The 26,095-nt window shown below is 38.8% G+C and overlaps 1 protein-coding gene across 1 annotated transcript; it reads right to left on the bottom strand.

Moving 5' to 3' along the window:
• Nucleotides 1-554: 554 nt before the first annotated feature.
• CENPC (centromere protein C) lies at nucleotides 555-19,867 on the bottom strand (the record flags this gene model as incomplete). Its single annotated transcript, XM_080638394.1, has 16 exons — nucleotides 555-631; nucleotides 2,072-2,162; nucleotides 2,571-2,725; nucleotides 3,040-3,135; nucleotides 4,594-4,692; nucleotides 5,475-5,579; nucleotides 7,874-7,942; nucleotides 8,813-8,886; nucleotides 10,110-10,148; nucleotides 10,734-11,574; nucleotides 12,734-13,122; nucleotides 13,753-13,941; nucleotides 14,848-15,064; nucleotides 15,171-15,261; nucleotides 16,333-16,418; nucleotides 19,669-19,867. 16 exons carry the CDS (start codon nucleotides 19,865-19,867, stop codon nucleotides 555-557), a joined length of 2,817 nt encoding a protein of 938 aa, XP_080494520.1.
• Nucleotides 19,868-26,095: the final 6,228 nt, after the last annotated feature.

Raw genomic sequence — 26,095 nt, 5'->3', positions numbered from 1 at the left:
GTTGAGGCACTAACCATACATCTGCTAAACAAGGAAGAAATACATGTCATTAACATAGTAGAAGGTGGCTGGACCCCAGCACACAAGATCCCAGCAACCCATCTCCTAGACAAGAACGTGAACAGCATGGTCCTACATTTAAATAGAGATTATTCTAAACAGTTTATACCAGGCAGACATTAAGACTACCAGAAGTTAGCTGAAGATGACAAATTTTTTTCTAGTGCTAAGCATCTTTACGGGAGATTAGGCATACAAGCTGGATCACCAACATGCTTTACCCACATATTTTACATGTACATCTTTCTGTCTTTGGATAACACAAGAACAGTAACTGATGCAGAGTGCCACCTCTCAGTATGTCACTCCTGTTCATTCACCAACTACTGAGGTTCTTTTGGGTTTGCTCTTAACTCTTCCATTGATTTCAGCTGCTTTGCATCAATTTGAAATGTTAAGCTGGGTGCACTCAATCACTTTTTGTACGTAAAAGGAACTTGGAAACATACAAAAGCTTTACAAGTGTTTCAGCAAATTTTTCTGCAGTAAGTTCTTCACCTGTCTTTTTTGAGTTGTGTGAAGAGAAGAACACTTTCTTTATTGAGAAGATTACGTATGTTATATCCATTTCCTACAAATAAAAACAGAGAAAGTTTTCTTTAGAAGCCAACGGTAATTTTTGAAGTCCTCTCTTAAGACAAATGTATTTCTATTTCACATATTTTAGCAGAAGGAATATAAGCCCCTACTCTAGAACACCACTTTTACAGGCATGTCATTGCATTTCAAAGAGATAAAAAGCAATATAGCTAGTTTCATTTATTCTAACCTGTGTTAAGAATAAAGTGCATCGTCGCTGAGAAGATTTTTACTGAAAAGAATGTAACAGGCTTGAGCACTCACCTCTTGAAGCCCACAAGAAAATTTTCAGGTGACTGAATTAACTTTCATTTATTCCTATTTAAAATCTCCATAAAACCCATACAAGGACTGCAGATCTTCACTCACAGATTTGCATACTAATACAACCACAAATATGGAAACATCTAAAAGGCATTGAATGTCAGGAACAATAGACATCCTAACATTTGTCTACAGCCACATTTGATGAAATTACAAAGAGATCACCCTCCACAACCAATGCATTGCCTATCCAGGCAATGTGAGACAGGCCATCAAGAAGCAGGTAAGAATGGAAATGAAGTATAGATCCTTATGGGCCCACAGAACTTTCAGCAGTTTTTATAATCTGCTTTTGCAAAGAGCAAACCACAAAACTGTCTCTGCAAACCCCTATACTTTTAAAATTAAAACAAAGAGAAAACAGCTTCAAAGCATCAAACATTATTTGCATAATGATTGTTCAATCAGGATGTTCTGGTGAAAAGTTAATGGAAAAACAAGTGGTACCTTGTCATTTTCTAACATAGCCTCTTTGAAAGAAAGCTGTACAAAAGCTCTCTACAGCTCCATGAACTGCCTGCTTTACAACTACTACAGACTCTCCTGACTTTCATCTTACCTACTGAAGAACAACCTCTCATATGGAGGAATTCATTCTACTTTTATCTCAGAAGGGCAAAATCACTGTCTAAATTCTCAACAACCCATATGGAGTTACAACCAGTTCAACTAGACATTCTGCACCTTTTATGTATCAAGCATAAAGTGCAAAAGGTGGTCCAAATGGATTTTCACAATTATATGTAGAAAAAAACAGCCAACACATAGCAACCAAAACAATTACATTAGCTACCACTATATATTAAGCTGTCTCTAAAGTTTCCTCAACATTATAGTTTAGGGACAGCATCAGAATACCAAGAGAAATTCACTCTTAGAACTTGGTAGTATCATAGGTAACTTTGAGGCCAACTCACATAAACAAGCAGTGTTTGTACCACTGCATTCACATCCAGTCTTGGGTCACATTCTTGTCTTCACAACCCTATGTTTTCCCACTCTCTACTCAAAGATATCTTTTCTTATAATTCAGCTCCATTTTGCTTAGAAGCTTGCTAACCGAGTCTCATCTATGTCCAACAGATTGGTTTTAAACACATGTACTTACCTGCTGGAACATAGAAAAAGTCCCCTGTAGTCAGATAATATGATGTCTTATGTAAGGTAACAAGAACTTTGCCACGGATAATATGGAAAGCCTTAATGAAATCCAAACAGTTTTAAAGTTAGCAATGTTTCTTCTGCAAACATTTAAGAAAGTTATCCAAGAAAATATACTCTTTGTTTTGCATACATGCTGTAACAAAATCAGAACCCAGGTAAGCTAGATACTTCTATCTTGCCTGCAAGATCCAGAAGAAAGTGTTCATTGACATACAGATTTAATGTGAAGCAAAGCAGGGCAACATGCATGCAGAGTGCCTATAACAAGTTCCTTTGGTTTAACTGATTTCACAACTGAAATGATTCATTAATGTTTCATGTATTAATTTGCATTATAGTGGGAGAAAACCCTGAAAAACCTACCAATGTTGCATGCACTTCTAACCAAAGATTTTATGTTTACATAGTCCATTTTATAAAAATCAGAAAAAAAGCATACTTACTATTGTATCCATGTGGACAAACTGATGTCCCTTTTCTTTAAATGGCTTCAAAATCAATTTACCAGTGGCAAAAGCAGATGTATTCAAATTTTTATATATTTCTACCGATTCGTCTTTGAAGAAGCATGCGTTACTGCTTTCAGTGTTAACACATTCTACAAGAAGGTCCAGGAGATCAACATTAATATTAACACATAATTAGTTTTGTTACTAGCGCAGTAACTACTTATTAAATCCTACACATTACATATTGTTTCAGTGCAACACCCCCAAGAACTAGACTCAGTATTTAGATGAAAAATCAGGATGCTTTTTTGTCTCTCTGTCAGAACTTTCTCCGGAAGAGCAATGAGTATTTCAACAGCTCACCCTTTTATGCCCAATGTGGCATGAACAGTTCTTCTCCTTATCAGTTTAAATACTTACTACAGAATTCAGATAGGCCCTTGGTCACACCCCTTCAACTCACCTAGAAGTACTTCCTCATTTGTTACTGGGTCCACTACAATGGTTGGCTTAGAAGTATCAGCTAGACTGTGATCCAAATTTGCAGGTATCTCACTTCCTGAGAAAAAAGGAAACCCACCATAACAAAACCCACAAAAATAATCACTCTACATTTTAAAAACTTGATTATTTAACCACAACTTTTCTACAACTTTAGATTTCACACATAAGTACTTAAATTTGGTTTAAGTGGCTAAACAGACAGAACACACTTTCTCGAAATAAAGGGAAACCTTCCTTAACAACTCCCTGAAAATGTAGTTTTCATTGGAATTATTTTTGTGTGTAACAGATAAAGGGACTCTAAAATTCTAAAGAATTTTCCAGGGGAATGCCAGCTATATATCCTATGCTATTGATGACAGTATTTATTAAAAAGGATCTATGTTTTAAGAGAAGTGCTTTTCTAGCAACAGATGCTGAGAGGATATAAAATACATGATGTATGAAGAGCAAGTTTTTTCCTTTTACCTACTGCTGGTGGGTGTCAGGAGACTTAAGACATAAAGTGTTCAAAAGAATAAGTGCATGTTCAACTTCTCTTTTCTCAAGAAATGCCATTAAAGGAATCTCACTTGAAGCTGTAAATCAGAGAACTATTTCTATAATAAAAAGGACTTTTCTAGAGAAGGAAACAGCCTAAGAGTTGATGACAACCTTACACTTTTCAAATAGAAATGAGACACTGGAGAATGTTCATGACAGCATAAATATCCCAAAGCTCTCCTGCAGAACTCTCTTAAGCAGACAACTTAAAACTCCCTAGTGCACAGGAAATGTCCTTAAATGCAGTCAGAACATGGATGTTAAAAGGCAGGCTTTAGCATTTTGTGACTGATATAGCACTCATGGCTGCTTAAATACTCTTATGCCACAACAGTCGGGGTAGGAGAAACTTGTTTGAAATAGCTTTGTTCCAATATAACCATCTCTCTCTCTGAAGCAGCAACAGCTGCAATTCTCTATAGCTCTAAACACAACATTTTTATCATATCAATAAAATTTTGGAATTTGTCCTAGAAATACTACTCAGCTGATGGTCATTATATGCATCACTTAAAATTCAAGGATGCAAGCAAAAGATTACCTGTAAGGGTGAAAGTCTGTTAAAGAGGAAATCTACCACTTCTGGAAGACAGTTCAAATGCACCTAAAGCACCTTGTAAAATACAGCATGAACAGTCACTACCAGCTCAGGTTTACATGGGCTGCAAATAATTTGCATTAAAACATAGACTGTACTTAGAGCAAAGGCTGATCTAGACCAGGATCCTGTCTCCCATCAATGGCCAAAAGTATACCTCTCCCTTTGTAATGCTGAGATGTTAAAGTTTCTATAAGATTATACAGCATTGCTATAAATACAATAAGAAAAGTTTTTCAATATCATCACATTAATACATTTATTACCCAGAGATATTTTTTTCTTTTTACAGCAGGAAAATCTTACAGCAATGGGAGTATTTTTTTTTAAGTATCAAAAGAAAAAAGTCTGTATTCATATTTGTTTTCGTACTTGTTTCATCCCTTCTCTGCTTGTGACCATCCTTCCTCCGTTTAATCTTCCTGTGAGGTTCTGGTTCTGGACACACTATTCCACTAATCACAAGCCCTCCTGAAACAAAAGAAAGCTCATTAAATCATAATTTTTCAAGAATGCAGACTTGCACAACCAACATGCATTTCAGTTTAGAATATATTTTCTTGATGTTGAAATTTTCAGATCACTTTAGAAAGCCAGAACAAACCAGAAAGCTTTTCAACTTCACGTATTTTGAAGTGCAATGAATCTTGAGACTTTTTTTAAAGAATTTGATCATATTTCAGAGAACACTTCAGAAATCCACGACATGAGAGTAATTTTTAAGACAAAACATCAATTTTAGGGACACAAAAAAAAATTATTTTCAAGCAGACTGATTGATTAGGAAAGGACCAAAATAGGCTGAACTGTCAGAAAAAAAATAAAATCCTTGAGAACATCAGATCAATTCAGATCAGATCCCGAAGATCTATTCTAACACTTTGAGGAATTTACACTGAGACTGGATAAAATACTATAATATCTACTCTGGAGAACAGTCTCCACACAAAGGGAAACGATCCAATGAGTGATCCAGTAGACTCTCTCTTTTTCCAGTAACATACAGAATCTTTGACGTAATAAACCTACTAGCAGAGAGAAACACTTTGCTCTTCTCTAAACAGTTAAGGCAAGGCTGATGGGACTACACAGAAAGATGACTAAATAGCTGGAGACCATAAATGATCCACATTCTAAAAAAAATAATTACCAAATGTTAAGAAACTAAAAGCTTTCACAGCACAAGATCAATCCACAGATTTCTCTTTACTGCTCTACGGGGAGAAAGCAAATAGGTATTTTGGAAGTAGTACCTGAAGGCCTCATCGTATAGTTCACACGCTCGCCTCGCCAATATTCCAGAGGTCTCAGTCGTAACCTTTTTGTCCGACGAACATTAGGTGTGTTGGAAGGCATTACTAATTTAAAGGATGAAATCATTTACATTAAGTATGAAAGGAAAATTGGGAAATGGAAAACATTACGTATCCTTTCCTGTTGTTCCATATCAGGGGGGTCAGCACTTCCTAGCTAATAATTATATCAAACTACTATCATGACAGGAAAAGGGAATCAGCATTGCCAAAAGCATTCTTTTGCATACATCAATATTTATTCTCCTTTTTCTTAAAGTCACCATGCTGACTTCATATTAGATTTCATTCTATATATCTTAGTGAATCTGAGATATAGACATTAGGGACTCAAGCACAAGTAGCAGCAAACACAGAACCATAGAATAGTTAGGGTTGGAAAGGACCTTAAGATCATCAAGTTTCAACCCCCCTGCCATGGGCAGGGACACCTCACACTAAACCATGTCACCCAAGGCTCTGTCCAACCTGGCCTTCACCACCACCTGGGGTGGAGCATTCACAACCGCCCTGGGCAACCCATTCCAGTGCCTCACCACCCTCACAGTAAAGAACTTCCTCCTTATATCCAACCTAAACTTCCCCTGTTTAAGTTTGAACCCGTTACCCTTTGTCCTGTCACTACAGTCCCTAATGAAGAGTCCCTCCCCAGCATCCTTGTAGTCCCCCTTCAGATACTGGAAGGCTGCTATGAGGTCTCCACGCAGCCTTCTCTTCTCCAGGCTGAACAGCCCCGACTTTCTCAGCCTCTCTTCATACAGGAGGTGCTCCAGCCCCCTGATCATCCTCGTGGCCCTCCCCTGGACTTGTTCCAACAGGTCCATGTCCTTTTGATGTTGAGGACACCAGAACTGCACACAATACTCCAAGTGAGGTCTCACGAGAGCAGAGTAGAGGGGCAGGATCACCTCCTTCGACCTGCTGGTCACGCTCCTTTTGATGCAGCCCAGGATACGGTTGGCTTTCTGGGCTGTGAGCGCACACTGAAGCCAGCTCATGTTCATTTTCTCATCGACCAACACCCCCAAGTCCTTCTCTGCAGGGCTGCTCTGAATCTCTTCTCTGCCCAACCTGTAGCTGTGCCTGGGATTGCTCCGACCTAGGTGTAGGACCCTGCACTTGGCATGGTTAAACTTCATAAGGTTGGCATCAGCCCACCTCACAAGCATGTCAAAGTCCCTCTGAATGGCATTCCTTCCCTCCAGCGTATCAACTGAACCACACAGCTTGGTGTCATCGGCAAACTTGCTGAGGGCGCACTCAATCCCACTGTCTGTGTCACCGACAAAGATGTTGAACAAGACCGGTCCCAACACCGATCCCTGAGGGACACCACTCATTACTGGTCTCCAGCTGGACATTGAGCCATTGACCACAACTCTGCGTGCAGCCTTCCAGCCAGTTCTTTATCCACTGAGTGGTCCACCTATCAAATTGATGTCTCTCCAATTTAGATGTTATGCAGGACAGTGTCAAACACTTTGCACAACTGTGCAGACACAAACTCTCAACAAAGACTAAGAACCCTGCCTAAATGGATTTCATTAGCAGCAGTGAAAAGGCACTGCCTTGATAGTGCAACAGAGAATGCATAAGCAGCCAAGTTCCAGGAAAGCAGCACTTTTGACAACAGAAACCCCACACATTTCCAAGACTTCTCAGGTATTTATCTTACTTATTACTACGTCTCAACTTTCAATTTGTCTAAGCTGCCATATATGAATACAGTAACATTCAATATTCTAGTGTTTGTAAGAAAGAATAAAAGCCCCTTGAGAGTTGAGAGCAAGTTAGACAAGAGTATTTAGAGGCTAAAAATAAAAATGGTAAATAACTTGCTGCAATAGTTTTTGAAGGTAGACACAACTATTATGTTGTGCATAATATACTAATGAAGGGAATAAAACCCAATAAAACATTCTAGTATGGGACTAAAATTGACTGCTTGCCCATTGCTCCATCCTATCTAGACTCAGACCACCACAGAAATCAGGTTATTTGCACCCTCAGTTATACTGTGTAAAACCAAACTCTTATTGTTCTCATTGAACTGTGAGCAGTGTCTTGACTCAATATTAAATGAAAAACAAAAATGTGACAGTTAAAAAGATAACTGTTGAATACAGTAATAAAAAAGAAATAATAGAAGTTTTAAAAGTAATTTAAAAATTAGAGCAGGGTTAATGTACACTGAAGAACTACTAAGCCTTATCTGTAAATACCAACATATGAACTCATTTCTATGTGCTTTCCTGTGTCTCCTTCAGCAAAGTTTACATCAAGTTGGAAATGCATTTGAATTTATGCACTTACAGTAAGATATTTTAAAATAATCTTACCTATTTTATGTCGTGCTAATTTGTCTGACAACAGCTGTTGTATTTGACTGTCCAATCCTTCAGAAGTATCTGAAAATACATTCAAAACCCACAACTATAAAAATATACTATTCCTGACTTTTATTCACCCTACCCACTAGAAGCAACCAAAGGTAATAGAAGCAGAAGTCCTTTTTCCTTTAACCATACATGAAACCCACTGTAGATAAACAGTATGTGCAATTAGCTTTTAAGCAGTGTAAGCTTGAAAATTACATGAAAACTATACATTCAAGTAAATATTTCCCATGCCCATTCCTCTGATAAAACAAACATTGGCAAATTATAATTACACGTACCATTTTATTGCTCATAGTGAAACGTCACTCAGCTTTATATCACTCAAGTCTGACTTTAGAACAACCTTCCTATCAGAACACATACAAAACTAGGTCTTTGAAGAAAACACTGCATGAATGAGTAACATTCACAACTGGCTCTAAAACACTAATGAAAAGACTTCCTGTCCCTAGGGTTCATACTCATTATGACAATATGTGCAACTTATGTAGGGGAACTTAAAAGGAAAAAAAGCGAAGTATTTTTAGGCAAACCAGCCATGATTCCATAAAGCTGTACAATTTGGCTTGAAGTGATCAAGTACCATCACATGGCAACACACCAAACTGGTACAAACTGTATTCAAAGTATGCTGGAAGGATAACTTCATCCTGGCAGGCCTAATGCCAAACCACGTAGTACTTGTCCTTCCAAAGCTAACACATGGTAAAGCCTGAATACTGTATCATGGATTTTGGCAGAGGTGACCAGAGCCATTACAATCTGCATTTCTTATCCTGGACAAGCAGAGCACAACATTGAGAAATTACTAAACCATGAAATACAACTTATAAGAAACTTATACATAAAATGAAAGAAAATAACAACTTTAAACATTACCTGAAGATGCATCATCCTGTTCACAAGACTGACTTCTGGAAGTGAATTTATCACAATGTTCTAGAACAGGCCTGCTTCAAAGGGAAAAAAAAATACAGCACTTGAATATGTTAAATGGCAAAGGAACATTACAGCACTACCAAAACCAGCAAATTTAAGGGATTTTTTTTCAGATCACATGAGATGGCTTTTTTTTCCTTCTAAACTTGTCTGTACTGATTAGACACTGAAGCAAATGACTGCTAGTTAGGAGTCACAGGTCTGAAATTCATCAATTGCTTCTCTACTTAGTCATTAGGCAGACAAACTAGTGTTCACACCTTCCCTCTAAACAGGTTTCTTAAAAATCTTTTAACAATTTCTTCTTTTTATTCCCTTTGAGAAGAAACAGACCTTCTCTCCTCTGTAGCACTACCTTCCAAACTATTTTCCACAGAACATGATTACGGAACTGCTTTAAAGAATAATTTGCATACTGTCAAGAAAGGACAATAAAACAGTTTGCAATTGTAATTTGTAGTATGCATTCTGACATAAAACTTTCGCATAAAATTACAATAATTAACATACATGTAACTCCACCAAAGATTCTCTAGCAATCAAATCACTTCTAGCAGGACTTCTTTTAGAACCTTAGCACTAGTATCCCTAACTTTTCCACCTTCCCCCATCTGTGGCTGTGCTTCACTGCTTTTACCATGCCAATGAAGTTCAGGGGTGATCCTCCAAAAGGTGTATTTCAATGCTAGATTTGCAAAGCTGCACTACAAATATGTCCAAGTCAGGAATAGGTTCACTAAATAAAAATTTTCAGTAGAATTACAACATAAGAATTTAATATATTCACAGATGACCACTCCTGTTTGCTTTGTTATTAAGTTCCCATCCCATGAAGGAGAAGGTACATGCATAGCTACATACACAAACAAGAGTTTTTATTGTATACATATAAGCAGGATATAGATACAGTTCTACACCTTGCTTAACAGCAACTTTATTAGTAGTTATTTCTAGCAGCACTAGTATTTCTGTTCAAAAATGATGCACTAATGTGGAAGCAAGCCTCAAAGGAAAAAAAATCCTCAAAGGCAAGTAACTTACTATGACTCCTTATTTATTAGTTTATTAACTGTATTAGCATGGTATTTAAACACCTTGGGCATGAATCACAATTCCTTTCTACTAGGCTCTTCAGTAGCAGAACACAAAATGCAGTAGTAGTACCAAACAGCTGTTCTGTCTCAGTGGGGCAGAACTGAGATTAAATGCCAGTTTTACAGGCAACTCAGGAAATTACCTTCCATGACTTGTAGGCTTCAGAGCTGCAACGGAATCTCTAGAAGAGAAAAACTTATTATTATTACATTTACTGTTAAGTCACTTTTGCTTACTAAAAGAAACCTGTATGTCAATAATATTATGTACTGAACAGATTCATTAAAAAAAAATTAAAAAGCACTGCAAAGAGCAGCAATTAAAATCTCAATTAGATTGGTAACTAAAAGAGTAAACCTGTTTAACCAATCAGTAGCAAAGTTAATTCTTCAGAAATAAATATAGTTGAAGAGATAAAACATTATTTTCTCTGTTTATAAACAAAGAAACAAACCTGACAGTGAAGTCATTCTACAGGTGGTGGGCTTGTGTGCACATGTAGGGGGGCTTTTTACTTTATTTGGTTTTGAGCTGGATCTGCTACTCAAGTCTCAAAGGAACATACTAAAAAATCCAGCACAAGTTTCCTTATGTAGAAGTAGACACTAGATTTGGCACCCACCTTTGTGACTAGGATGTTGATTACACCATTTGGTTTCCCTATTAGCTATTCAGTTTGGCGATTACTGCTTAAAAGTTAACAAGATGCATTTAATTATCTACCAAGTTATACCGCACTTGCAAGGAATTACATAAATAAACATACTTTAGTTTTTGTTGTGCAGAACGTTTTCTTTTGTTACTTTTTATTTTCACATCTGGTAACTTGTGGTTTTCCCTTGTACTTTCCTGTACAGAAGAGCTGTCAGAATCCATTTGAGACTCATTGTCCTCAGGGCCTGAGCAAACATCTTCACTGTTTCTGCAGTGACTCCTTTTGGGTATCTTCCCTGAAGACTTAGCTGACAGCAGTTTCCTTTCAGAATTCTTCACACTGCCTATGACATGCTGTAGTGCTTTTACAGGAGTCTTGTAATCTGCACCACCAATGGACTCCAACACATTTTTAGGCTTTTCAGATTTAGCCAAGTTCTGAATCACAGAAGTCTCTAATTCCTGATGCAGGACTGAGGCAAACACCTCATCCAATTTCACAGGCTCGCTTTCAAGCTCTTCTTCACTGGGTACACTGTGAGAAATCTCCTTTCTTTGTAACTGAGGCTTTCTATCACTACTTTTCTTGCCAGTTTTTTTAAGCTTCTTCCTCGGACTTCCTGCCAGTCTCTTAGCTACTGTACCCCCTGAATGTTTCTGCTTAACCGATTGTTTCTTGTGAACTAAATGCTGAGAAGCTTTTGAAGCTGACTGCGGATTCCTGGAAGACTTGAGGTTCTCTTTTGGAGACAGAGATCGCTCTTGCTGGTGCCCAGCTGAGGACATAAGTGAATCCTCACTTGGCATCACCAGTGTTTTACATTGTTCTGCATCACATGCTTTTGTTTTCAGTCCAGACTGTGACAACATAATTTTTTTGGCTTCTGGTTTCCAGGATGTGTCCTTTTCCTTGTTTGGAGAGCTTTGCTTAACTGCATCCTTTTTAGTCTTTCCTATCAATACACAAAACAGTTGGACATCAGTATCTTTTCTCATTAAACCTAAAGATATATAATTTAATAACTGAACAGAAAAATAAACCAAAGAATAATAATTTTTAAAAAGTATCACAAAGGCAGATTTTTCCCTGATGCTTAAAAGAAGGCTTTCTCTGAACTGCAGTATATAAAAAAATTAAAACCAGAATTTTTAGTGTACTTCCCAGCAGACAAAAAAACAGCAGAAACGTTACATTCAATCTGCTTTCCTGTTTTCAGTGCTTCCTGCTACAAAACCCTTCACAAATAATTCTTAAAAACTGATCTCCACCAGTTCAAACTTCCTTTCTACACAGACAGGAGCAAAAGCTTTTGGGTAGCTACCTTCTTTGCTCATAAGATAACACTGCTAACTTATTTTTTAATGTCTTAACAGAAAGAGCTGGATAGGGGGTGGGGTGCAAAGACACTCTGTCTCACCATCTTCTACACACCCACACTTAACTGCAACTGAAACATCAATTAGGAATCCATTAATGTCTCTCATTGACTTTATCCTTATTTCCAAATAAACCACCACAAAAAAAATCCAGCCATACAACCAGGAAGTCTAAAGACCTGTTAAATAACTTACCCATATGAGTAACATTTTGCCTTTGAGATTTAAGAACCTCTCCTTCACTGTCAGAGATGGAATCTGATTCTGATGTTCCTTCTAATTCATGCATTCTGACATCCAAATCATCCATTTTCTGTTTAGCACGAGCTTCAACCTGTACTTTTCTCTTCTTGCCTTTCTTACCCTTTGTCTTCTCCTTTTCTATACGAGTAATGTTTTGTCTTTGAGATTTAAGAACCTTTCCTTCACTGTCAGAGATGGAATCTGATTCTGATGTTCCTTTTAATTCACGCATTCTGACATCCAAAACATCCATTTTCTGTTTAGTAAGTGCTTCAACCTGTACTTTTCTCTTCTTGCCTTTCTTACCCTCTGTCTTCTCCTTTTCCATATGAGTAATGTTTTGCCTTTGAGATTTAAGAACTTTTCCTTCACTGTCAGAGATGGAATCTGATTCTGATGTTCCTTTTAATTCACGCATTCTGGCGTCCAAAACATCCATTTTCTGTTTAGTAAGTGCTTCAACCTGCACTTTTCTCTTCTTGCCTTTCTTACCCTCTGTCTTCTCCTTTTCCATATGAGTAATGTTCTGCCTTTGAGATTTAAGAACCTTTCCTTCACTGTCAGAGATGGAATCTGATTCTGATGTTCCTTTCAACTGATGTACTCTGATGTTCAAATCATCCATTTTCTGTTTAGTAAGTGCTTCAACCTGTGCTTTTCTATTCTTGCTTTTCTTATCCTCTGTCATCTTTTCAGAGAGCTGAAACTTAGAAACAGGAGTTGCAGAGCTAGCTTTTCTTGATTTTTTGTTCGTACTGGGTATTGATAAGAAAGAATTAAAAGATACGTCATATGATTCATCAATGAAAAAATCACATTCATTTTCTATATCTTGATCTTTCACAGGAGGAGGTGATGGAGGTGATATTGAGGCTGAATACCTAAAGAAAGGAGGGACAAAGTATTCACATCATGTGAGGAGAAAAAATGAATCAAAATCTCACAAATCTAGCGATGACTCTAGAACACCAAAATATGTTACAAGACATTCCTCAGAAGGATTACTAGAAAGTTCATCGTTCACTGCCCGTTAGCTTCCAAAGAGAACACAAGGCCTGCTTCTCCCTGCTTTGTGCTCATATGGACACCTCATTATTTCTCAGATGCTGGATAGTTGCTTACTATCTAACTGGTCAGCTCCATATTAACTTTGAAAAAGTCTGTTTGATAACTGCTGACTTCAGAATCACGTAAGGTTTTCCTGAATCCTCCAACCTACCTATCAAAACATCTCAGGCTCAACCTGAAACACTATTTAATAGCTACACACTATTTAATAGCTACACACCATTTTACTGGCAGACAAAAGCAACAGCACTGTTAAATCTTATCAGCACAAAACTCTGAAACAATTATTCAAACCATTTCTTAAGGGGCATTTTTCAGTATGTTTTGGGAAAGACCAATGTTTCTCCCAGACCATGTTTCCAGGTTAAAGGATGTTGCTCCAGTACTCAGGACTGAGTTATTTTACTAACAAATTACATTCCCTCTTAAGCCTCAAAACAAACCTTTTTCCAAGCGTTTCTGTTGCTACAGCTGCTAAGACAACTGAAGAGAAAGACTTCCTTTTCTGCACAGAAGACGTAGCAATACATTCTGTTCCATTCATGAGAACAACCTGCTCATCTCTTCCAGTCTGAGGTCCTCCCAGATTTTCAACCTCCATGTGGCTCTTCACTGCAGCAGGAGCATTTTGGCTATAAAAGTATAACCTATGTATGAGAAACAGCATTCAAATATGCTATAAATTCTGAGTGCACATTAAGCCTCATGTGGATGGACAGATGCTCTCGTTTTCTCTTGCGGACAGTGTCTCACTTCTCATGAGTGAGCTTCCATTTGGTAATTCGCTGGAACACAGGTCAGCTGTACTACTTTCCAGCATAGTAACAAGTATCTAAATCAATGAGGCAACATGGGGTCAGCCTGTGACTTGATCAAAGTGCACAGCAAGAACAATTCCTAATTTTAGGAGAATGTGATTCCAAAACTGTCAGGTTTCCTAGACTCCAGCTGCACTCTCTTTCAAATCTCACTCCATCAATGGGAGTCAATAGCATCTATTGGGATCAGTGTTAGTCCCCCTTTATGGAGAGTCAGTCCTCCAAGAAAAGCGGAACTGTGGCTGGGACCACTGGCCTCTAGCAACTGGAATTCAGATTTTCCAGAGAGGAGGTAATGATCAAACTGAAGCTGTTCTACTTTGCTTAAAGCATCAGTATATTCAGAGTGAGAGGAACAATGACTGCTCATCTCTGCTTTAAAAGATTTCTTAACTGTCATAGGACTCACTGAAAAAGTCTTGACTACTTGAGAAGTTGACAATTTGGGGCACTTTCCGTGAAAAAGGAATCCAAATCTGTTCTGACATGCTTCCTCTACTTGGGTACTGCACTTCTGGGAATTAACCCTTATCACCAGAATATTTAATAAAAACCAATTCTGCTCTTTCTAAACCCAAATAGGAAAATTTTCTCAAAAGCTTGGAATTATTTTTTTATTACCTCAAAATCCAAACTCATAAATACTTGAAAACACCATGTTAATTTACCCTGAGGGGGGAAAACACAAATGATACCACCACCACATTCAGATCTACTTACGTATCTACAGGAGGACCTTTTGCTTCCTCCAGAAGCAGCAATCTAATTGGCCCATGATCATCCTCAGGGTCCAAAGACACGTCAGGATTTTTGCGTTGTGCTTCAACATCTTTTAATGTATCATTTGTTTTTTCTTTAGACACTGGAGACTCTGGGGTTTTAGAATCAGCTACAGAATCACATATTACAGGCTTCAGAGGTGATTCATGTGACCATCCTGCTATATAAATAAAATAGGTTTAATTCTTCTACTCAAAACCTTAAAAAAACCCTGTGAAAGTTACCCAAAATAAAAAACTTATTTCAATAATAGTGCTACCAACCTCTGTTGTTGACTGGTTTTAGTGGTGACGCAGGTAAGGACTCTGCAGAATTAAAGGCTCTTTCCACAGGGTTAGTTAACCCTCCCGTTGACTGCATAGTTGATAATGAATAATGAGACAAAGTAAAATATTTGGTACAGCAACAGTGTTTTGACAGGTATACAAATTTCTACAGAACACAATATAATTTCCTTCTCTTAATTCTTACACATTTGAAGCACATTTCTATTCTAACTAAACACTTTCATTTTCTATCACTTAACACTTTCTAAAACTAACTGTAAATTTCAAACAGGTAAAACAGTGGGCAAGGTAACAACTGATCTGCAGCTTTGAACAGACAACCTGCTAGCCCACAGGCAACCTATTTACTCTTTTCACTAGAGTGAATGAATCTAAACAATTTAATTCATCTTTATTAAGTCAGGCTAAGGTTTTGCAAGAATTAGTTTGAGATTATGCAGGATTCTAGCATCAGACTGAAACAAATAAACACCATTATAAAGGATGCTTGTTCTCAACACTGCCATTAATAGAATATCCTATTTTTATAAAACACTACTAGAATCAAAACTTATTAAAACTGAATATACAAACTAGATTATTGGCATAACTCTGTCAGACAGCACATGAACAAGACTTCTGGCTTGTCTGCTCTCTTCAATAAAGTTACAGATATACAAAGTCATTGTACAGGTAATTTTATCAGGAGTCCACAAAGCTACAAGAACCATCTTTCGATTTTACTGTTCACTGGATACCTTAGAACTGTGTCCATATATCTGGCAAAGTGTCTGAAAGTAAAGGACTCCCAAAGGAGTCCAAAACAGCCTTACCCACCACCAGTTAAAAGGCAGATGCTTCAACCTAAGACCATGAGTGATTTTAGTACCCTAGCAAAAAGCCTAAAAAGCTTCTATTAGCAAAAAACCCCAAGAAAATAAGCTATTAAATAAATCTAGCTATAGAATGTTTACTATTATAGCACAACAAACTGAGAAAAAAGTATTACCAACAACTATTACAGAAGGTTAAATTATAGCCTGTATACTAATTCCAGTGACATCTGGAGCTTACTCATACAACACTTATACAGAACTAAACTCGTACTCAAGTAAAACTGTACCCAACGCTACATTGTGACCTGCTATAACTAACTTACCCTTGAAGCTGTGTTGTCATTTCTAACGATAGGAGTTGAGCAATGCGCTGGACTTGAAGAGGTAATTGTAAGATCATTGCCACAACCTATAAGAAAAAATTATAAAAAAGAGATTCTTGGAGTTGTCAAGGTTTTACTTATTTCACCAAGTTCTTAAGGCTTGTTAAGGTCACATAAATGCAAACAAGAAAGAAACCAGCTACTCAGGAAAATTATTACCTTTATAAGACAGCTAAGACACAGTTCTAAGTGGCTGGGGGAATGCTTTTAAAGACTGTGAGAAAGACTTTATTTTTACTCATTTTATCTCTATTTTTTATTACCATTATTTATTGACCATTAAATATAATACAAGGAAGATTTTTTTTTTTTTTTAACCAGCAAATTAAACAAAACACCAAATCAAAGCTTACTTTCAAAACCGTCCTGTATGAGTTTCAGTACGTTTTGACCTGGTTCTACAGCAATCTTACTTCTAGAAAGAAGAGGGGGAAAAAAAACCAAAATATTTTCAATTAGAAATATTAAATGTTCCTATCCCAGCAATAAGAAAGCTGTAAAGTTCTTACTGGTTAATATTTGAGATTATTATTTCTACTAGTCCCAAATTTAACATTTTACCTACCATTTCCATGCACAGATATCTGCAAAGAAACTTATCTGAATAAGGATTCCAGGAGAAAAAGCCCCACTGACACAGAATATAATGAAAATGAAGAAATCACTCTACATAAAACACGTAAGTACTGCAACAGCTCTCAGGTAGAAAAGCTTTGTACTGGAGACATGGTCTAGGGTGAGGCATCCCTGCCCATGGCAGGGCTGTTGGAACTAGGTCATCTTAAGGTCTTTTCCAACTCTAACTATTCTATGATTCTGTGAATATAGATTCTCTCTTGAAATCATCTTTTGAAAAAGCAGTCCTCAAGTCATGTTGCCTGCAGCAACGCAGCCTCAGCAGACCCAGAAATTAAATGCATAGGCATCCATCCCTTCATACAAGGAGTCACCTCTGCTTCCCTGTTATTCTGTGCTTCTACAAAAGTTTCAGCAGCAAGAACTGGCTTGCGGTATCAAATTAAACAACTCAGCTGCTTGGATTGCTATTTCAAACCTTCCCAGCACAAATGAAAATGGCAAAAGTGATGAACTAGCTAGAAAATGTTGATCAAAACAAAAATAACAACAGAAAAACCATGGAGTATTTCTCCATGATTATTATATGCCTTTAAAAACAGATAATTTGGTACATTTGGTAAGATCATGAAATGCATGTCTAAAAATGGATTTCAGTAACAAAAAGCTCACAGATTTATTACATGCCTTTAAAGAAAGCTACAGCACTGTAAATACTCAGGCTTAATATTTATCAGCAACGGCCGAATAAGCTAGAACTCTGTGTGTACTTCATCTCTCTACCACCTAAAAGGCAAAATGTTTGCACAGACTACTGTTTCTGTGCTCAGGCATCCTAGATGGGCTAGCTTAGGCATAGCTACACCACAGTTTCCTTCCCCAGCAAAGAAATACAAAGGAAACCCTTGATACTTCATCCCCTCCCTGCAAAATTTGCTCCTTTCACCACTAGAAAAATACAAGTTTAGGAAACAACATGTGATCAGCTTACTAACATACACCCAATAGTTTTGATGTTAAGCTCGTGAAGAAAAAAATCTGCATAATTTTTCCAAACAATTGTATCTAAGAATAAAATGTTAAATGCAAATTACCCTTTTCCACGGCAGAATCTTGCTCTGTACTCTTTTTTATAACAATCCTGTGAAGAAATAAGAATCAATTTTTACTAAGCATGGTGACCACTGACAGAAAAACAAACAAACGACCACCCTCCTGTTTCTCATGTAAGTCAGTCTCAGGAATTCTTGATCCATCTGAATCTAGTGGGAATTACTGCAACCTTGTTTTTCCTAGAACACCACAGCAGCCACAACCCCGGCAACAACTTCCAGAAATTTGGCTTTCCTCAAGAACCACAAAGCATCTGCTGCATTTAAAGTCAGAGAGACTTACAGAAGACTTACACAACAGAAATCATAAACAAACTAATGGTTAACAGTTCTGCGACAACTACAGAAATAATCTTTTAAGTAAGGAAAAGGAATGAATTACCACAAAACAAGCTAGGACATAACCTTACAATACACCTGCTGCTCTGTGAGAACTGCTTACATGGAGATTCTTGCTCTGTGTTTACCGCCGGCAAGACCAGGCTGATAGGCAATGACAGCATGTCAGCTGTTCCATGGGAAAACTAAAAGTCTCTCCCAGAGCTTATTTATGTACTTAAACCCCAAGGATCATTCAAATAGCAGACATGACTCCAGTTATCTATTACCATAACTGGAGTAGTATTACTTTTCATGCCAACAAATTTAATTAACCCTACTTTGCCTCGGCAGAGGCAAAGACTGTAGAGGATAAAAACAGGAAGTAAAGGCAAGTCAAGAAAAATTAAGTTAAGCAGAGTGCAGTTTTTCACCAATATGACAAGAAAACAGTGCAAAAATTTCTAATTTTAGCTGAAAAACAAACATGACATCTTAATCATTTGTGTAAATTAGAATAGAATGTATACGCAGTGTGGAGACTACCTAGTCCTAACACAATAGAATTTAGCATATTTTTCTAAGTTGGCCGTATTGGCATTACTACAGGTCACACAGGGAAACAACTGATCAAGAGTCACCAATTCAGAAACACTGCAGACCCATACTCCACAGCAAAGCAGTCACTCAGGCTTAAACTTCTTTCTCTTGCAGCCGAGCACGGTACTACGAACCAGCAAGCAACCTTTCGCATAAGAAAATGAACAATTCCTGTAACAGATCTACAAGAACTTTTAACAGTTTATTTATCGTTATACTATACTACATATAGAGCTTTTAAAACCTAAGCTCCCCGTGCATCTCTGACAGATAACTACAGGAGGAAGATGAGTACCTCTCCAGCACGTCTGCACAAGTCACTGGTTCTTTAACACGCTAACCCATGAAAGGAAGATCTCCAAGACAAGCAACAGGCGCAGCTGCAGGCAGCCCAAGGGAAACGGAGTCCCAATAGGCAAGTCCTCAGAGCAGAAGTGTTTATGCCAACAACCGGGACCAAGAGAGAGAGCAGACCACTCACACCAGCCCCACCTTCCTCAGGAGGAAGCCTCACCGCGCTGTGAGAGGCTAAAGGACGGCCCCGCCCGCCCCTCAGGAGCGCAGTGAGGAGAGGGCCGCGCCCCTACTTTTAAGGAAGGGAACAGCCGCTGCCCCCGACACTCCCCACTCCCCTCTCCCCTTCCCGCCGCTGCCTCCCGCTCCCTCTCACCCAGACATTCACCGTCCAAGGCTGCCGCGACGGCGGCGACGACGACGAAGACATCTGGACCGCGGGACCAGGCCGCGCGTCCCCACGCCTCCTCCCCCCTCACATACGCACACCCATCCCCCGCCGCCACCGCTTTCAAACCTCGGGCTGCTTCGCGCCGAGTGCTCGCAGCGGCCACGCCCCCTTCCCCGTACCCCATTGGTCGGCGGCCGCTGAGAGCCAATGAGGGCGGTCGTTCTTTGCGCGCGCGCGCACCCATACCACAACCCCGCTCTCTATGGACCGTTGTCTCGCTCTAAGGGGAGGTGCCGGGAGCGGCCCTCACGGAAGCGGCAGCTACAGAACATTTACAGTCGCCGCAGGGTGATGTACGTTTTCCTTTAAAGCATAAGTGAAAAACTCAACGAAAAGCAAAAGCCGCTTGGGAACGTAACGCTGTAATACCCGCAATATCTTACGGTATATGCAAAAGACGGCCCAAAAATATAATCGTAAAATGATGCTTATCCATACACAAGCAGTGTATGGCAAGCAGTGGACTAAGTGCTGGCTTGTCATCGCGAGCCTTGCCAAGCAAATGTACGGGTACCAGTGCTCATTAACACTCATCAGCAAAGTCCAAGTCTGCCATTTAAACAGAGTCAGAAACGAACACGTACAAAAATCTGCGCTTTAGCTGAAATTGCGAAGAGGTACCTGAGGAAACTCCACAGCAGCCCCCCAGACAATCTTCCAGGAGAAGCAGAAGATCACTGCTTTGCCTTGTTACTCCCAAGGTTACCTGTCTGTCCAGCACTCAAGATGACAGGTAAAGGCACACAGTCCCAGGAAGTGGATGTGTTGAAGCATTTCTTTGAAAATGAATTGCTAGGAGCTACAGGTCTGTGGAAGAAAATGTTTCTCAGCACTGGCTGACACAAATGGTTACACTGAAATCATACCTAGTTATTTCTGTGCATATTACAGGGGGGATTGAGGGAAAGGAAGGAGGGGAAGAGGATGATAAAATAAATTATATAAAGTAACAATCAATATCTCCAGGATCCTTAAATGCAGATTGAGTTTGACTGATTTCATAGCTGATTTCATAGCAATGTTTTCACCATTTCATGGTGAAAAGGCAATGAAGCTATCACAATATTTTTTTATACCAAGAGCAAAGTTTGACATGGTTATATTGCTCTGACACATTCTCTGTTTACTGGAGAACAATATCCATGATGACCTCTTTAGCGACACACCACCTGAAGTATATGTGAGATTCTTTACATCTTTTCTTTTCTTGTTAGTAGAACTGATGATTTAACTTAGTGTAGACTAACTGGGAAAATAAGAATGGGCTTTTTGACCCAAGATACCTATTTAAGACAAACCTGTAAACATCTACATGCTTGCGTATGTTACAATAGCATGTATGTTCACAGCACGTCCCTAATCAAGCTCATTGCCCTTTTTCAGCAGCTGATGACAAGCCCTGTACTTAGGGTTGCGAAGTCAGTTTTACCATACCTACACTCACATCTCTGTAGATACAGAAGCACAGAGTAGAGAAAAAGAAGAAAGGACAAGAATGGCAAAGAGAGGACACACTGTGCCTGCAAAATGTGATGGAAAAACACTGTATTGAAATTAGGCAGTACTTGTGGACTCAATTCTGTTGCTGCCTCACAGTGCAATAAACTTTGTGTTGAAAAACCCCATTTCTTGTCTACTCACCTGTAACAGCAGCCATCCTAAAGAGACAGCATGGATGCCTCACCTCAAAGCTGGGGCTTTGAGCACTATCAGAGAAGTCCAACACAGACCAAAACCCAGAAAATACAAGTCTGGGAAACTGAAACTGGGGGTCCCTGTTTCTCTGAAAGGCCAGGCAACCCTTAAAAAGGCTGGAACATGCCAAATAAGGCAGCTGGGGCTTTTTCCATGTTATGCGACTGAGGGAGGGCATAAATTCAAGCAAACTGAGACACCTTCTGCCCAGCTGAACATTCCCACCCCTCCTACATGCCAGCAGGCCCGCTCATCAGATCCTGCCATGAGTTGCTTCAGGAAACTAACCAGAAGTAAGTTGGCATCCCTGTTAGTTAAGCTCTCTGAACTACCTTCCCCAGGGACTGAGACGAGCCCCAGTGAGTGCAGAAGGACAAGACCGCACAACTGATAATGAGCAAAGGGCAGCAGAGCATGAGACCTGCTGGTCATACCTAAATGCTGTGTTAGGCACAGCATCCATCTTCTTGGAAACCAGGATCAGCCTTCAAAACATGCAACTTCAGTGATAAGCAGTAAGATCCAAATTTAGTATTTTTAGCCTTCAAATTCTGTCCTGAGTGAAGTGCTTACAGGATGGGTAGCCCCTGCTGAACTACACTCCTTCACAGTTAGTGGAGATGACTAGCTCCAGAGCCTGGCTTTTTTCTTTAAAAAAAACAAAACAAAACAAACCATGCATCTCTGGCAGTGGTGGGGAGCATTCCACTTCAGCTCAGCTGAAGGCAGCTATAATATAGATACAGAAGCAGCTAGCACCTTCACCGCACACACAGGGTGTGCTCTAGGTAGAGTTAGTCTTATTTCCAGACCAAGACTGATTGTCATGTTTCTTTGAAACCAGTTGAGAATCACAAATTAATGATTACATCTGGCAGGCAGTCAAGGCTTGGAAGGTTATTTTAAAAGAATGCCCATGAGTTTCTGAATAGTATATTATGTGTGACCATATAGGCACACCCACTGTATTTTAGAAGTACAACATGAGACATTAGCACTTTCTTTTCATGAAAATACTAAAGCTTATTTTGTGAAGATGGTGCTGCTCAGTATGCATCAGGTTAGAGCTGCAGGTCTTCCTCAGTATGAAACTGAAACTTGTGTGTTGCTGTGAGAAGTGGGAACTTAACACTTCTTCACCATATCTCACTTTTGACATGCAAAATGATTGACTTATTAGCAAGACACTTCTGCTGCTGTATCTGTGCTGTACCTCCTGCCACCTTTCAGCTTGAGCTTCAATAAGCTTTCTGCAGCATGAATAAATACACTAGCTACTTCATCGACCACAGAAAAGATATGAAAATACATGTTTACTAAAATAAACTCTGAAAAGCTATCTGGTCAAAACTTACCAACCTTTGGACAAAGGTTTAGACTGCTGCACTGTGGTGCAGCAGAGCATGCTTTCAGTACTGCAAAACAGTTAATGGGGATTGATGAACCTTTTAAGCTAGTAAATCAGTTGCATTTAACTGAAATTTGGTTCCTTTCTTCAAACAACTGGCCTATATTGTTTCAAACACATGGAAAAAGAACATGAACTTATCTAAAGCCTTTACTTATTTGATACAAGTCAGACATATACAAACACCCTGCCTAGTTCAAACCCACATTATTTCAGCATGTGAGATGCCATGATGAGGTGACAGGGTTTCTGCATTCAGAGGCCCAGCTGGTGCCAGAGTTGTTCTATGTAGTCATTATTCTTGGATAGTTGCTAAAGCACAAGAAGTTTCACCTCAACATGAGGATGAACTTCTTTACACTGAGGGTGGTAGAGCACTGGAACAGGCTGCTCAGGGATGTCATGGAGTCTCCCTCTCTGGAATCATTCAAAACCCACCTGGACATGTTCCTGTGTAACCTGCTCACAGGTTGGAGCAGATGAGCACCAGAAGTCCCTTCTAACCCTATGATTCTGTAAATATGAGCAAACTCTGTAAGAAAGCATTTGAGTGAGAAAAAGCTTTAATACTGGTAATAAAACTTCATCTCTGCAAGTCAGCTGCTCTTTCAACTAATACCATTTTGAAGGAAAGCTATTCAAAGTGTTCTAGTGGAATGGCTTCACTGCTGGCAGGGAGATGGCTAGCTGTAGCTGGATTAGAGCATCAAACAGTCCTAGACACACAAATGCTTTCATTACAAGGGGAAAATTAAAAAAAAAAAAAAAAAAAAAAAAAGGAGAAAAAGTGGCTCCGAGACTCCAAGTAGTGCTACAAGCCTCTGCACTGCCAGCATTGGTAGTGACAACACTGGAGATCTGAAGACCACCATGCTGAAATTCACTTGCCGAGTTCGACTGAGCCCTTTTAGTGTGCTCATGCTGAGCACCCGCTGAGATTTTTGATAAAAAGCAGCAGCAGATCAAGAAATGGGCTGTATCAAACCCAAATTCACCCTGAATCAATCCACTCCACTTCAGTGTCCATTCACTTTCTCAATATACATCTCACATTCACTATGCATATCAGCAATTCAGAAAGTTTTAAAACATGAGAAACAATTTTAATGAGCCACTTAACATGCACAGTTCTTCCATGTGAAGTCCTCTTTAGGTTATTACTTGTAAGATTTTACCTGGGTTAACTTATAGCCAGAAACTTTTAAAGGTCTGCTAATAAATACCTAGAGCGATTGTGCATGTTCAGTTTTTCCATCAACAACTGTTTTAATTTAGCAGAACCCATCCATAGAACAGACATCCATCCAACAGAGACACACAGTAAGAGCAGCACAGAAATACAGCCACGCCTGTAAATTCTGGCTGCAATCCCTTCCGACCTTGACCTGGACTTTTGGCAAGGGTCTCACACATTGTCATTAATAAAAGCCATTATTAATTATATCTGAAAATTTACTTTAAACCCTGAGGACTATCAGATGGCATTCTAACAAAGTACTGAGACTTTATTATTTTTATATGCTACTTATTTCAGAAGGATAAGCATGATGTTAACACCACACTAATGTAAAGTGTACTTAAGGTTTCATTTGTTTCCCAGTTTCCAACTGTGAGAGCTGACAGTGCTTTTGACTTGACTTAAACCTTTAAGTGACTCTTAGCGCTAATTAGTGATTTCAGTTGAGTTCAGATGCTAATACTGCTACAGTGAAATACGTTTTAGTTATTTAGAAGTAGAAACATGCTGTCTGCTTGTGCCTCCTCTGCACTCTAAAATGTAGTAGCCTTTTCTCCCGTTTCAAAAAGTTTCTCTAAACAAAGCTCTTGGAGAAAAAAATCATTTAGGTATCTCAAAAAGCACTATTATTAATCTAAAAAATTATATCTATAAACTTAGACTGTAAAACTATATACACCTTCCAGAAGGTATTCTGCATGTCAGACTAAATCCCAAATATTGGAATAATTGTGTTGATTCTCTCTATCCAGTTCATATGTCTTGGTGTTCAAGTTCCTAGCCTAACAGCTGCTATTCTTGACTACAACTGAGAAGGAAAAAAAGGAGAGGTAAAATTCCTGCCCAATAATGTTCACTAATCTTAATGTGAAGATATCCTTAAAGCTTAATAACTTATAATCAAGAATAAATAGCTAAGTAGTCAATAGCTTTTGCAACAGCTGCTGGAGATAACACACAATCATAATCTCAAAAGCTTAAACACATTAAAAGACTTTCCATTCATAGTTTTATTCTAACCTTACTCTATCATCATTGGAAAAAAAGAAAAAAAAGAAAAAACAAAACCAGAACTACCAGTTCAACTATCCAGTGTTCAAGTGGTAGAGAACATAAGATAGTGTCACAGATGTTTCTCCAACGCACCTTTGCCTCACCACAGCAGCAAAGCTCATCCTTAATTATTTCTGATTTAGCAGTTTCTTTATACTTGGATATCCTAGTAACTGACTGATAAAAGCCTCAGTATTCAGTGCAACTCAGACGTGTGCTGTGAACAGGTGCACAGCACAACCATTTGCTAGAAGGTAATGGTACCAAAAGCAGCAGCTGAGGAAACAGTATTTGCTATGACAAACATCGAGAGCCCTTTGCCTTTTCTTCCTTTCAAACTCATTTGCTACAGAGTTTTTAATTTGGTGAGGCTAGAAAGGCTCAATCATATTGTTCTGGGTTCAGCTCACTACACCCATCAACCATCTTCTCTTTCCTGGAGACAAAGTTTTAATGTTGAAAGTGTTAACTCAGCTCTCCGATATGTCTCCACCTTCCCCATATTGCAGTATTCTGCAAAAAACAGTCTTAGTGCAGGTAACAACAGTTCCAGCTCCCCTGAGCAGGTGTAAATGGACCCAGCTCTCATGAAGTCACAACCTGCCTCCCTATGCTCCCATGTTGAGACTGACATAAGGTAGCTGCTGTGACACTCAGCATCACTAACTGTTCAGAAGAGAGCACCAACAGCACAATAAAACCAGCTCATCTGCTTTTAAGTGGGAGTTCAAACCTTTTGGACAAATTAAATCTCACATGTAGATGGCAAGAACAAAATTTTTGTTTGAGAATTAAATAACATGAGATGGATTTGAGATGTTCTTAGAACACCAGAAGTATCATAAAATGGCAGTCTCCCCGTTTTCTGCACTCTTCTCTAAGCAGCATCTAATTTGCACATGGAAACCATTTGTTAGGTTGACCATTCTTCTTGCTTTCTTCAGCTCCCCACAAATCAA

Source organism: Psittacula echo, assembly GCF_963264785.1.
Source record: "Psittacula echo genome assembly, chromosome: 1".
Lineage (NCBI taxonomy): Eukaryota > Metazoa > Chordata > Aves > Psittaciformes > Psittacidae > Psittacula > Psittacula echo.
The sequence above is the reverse complement of the archived record's forward strand: the minus strand, read 5'-3'. Positions and strand labels throughout refer to the sequence as shown.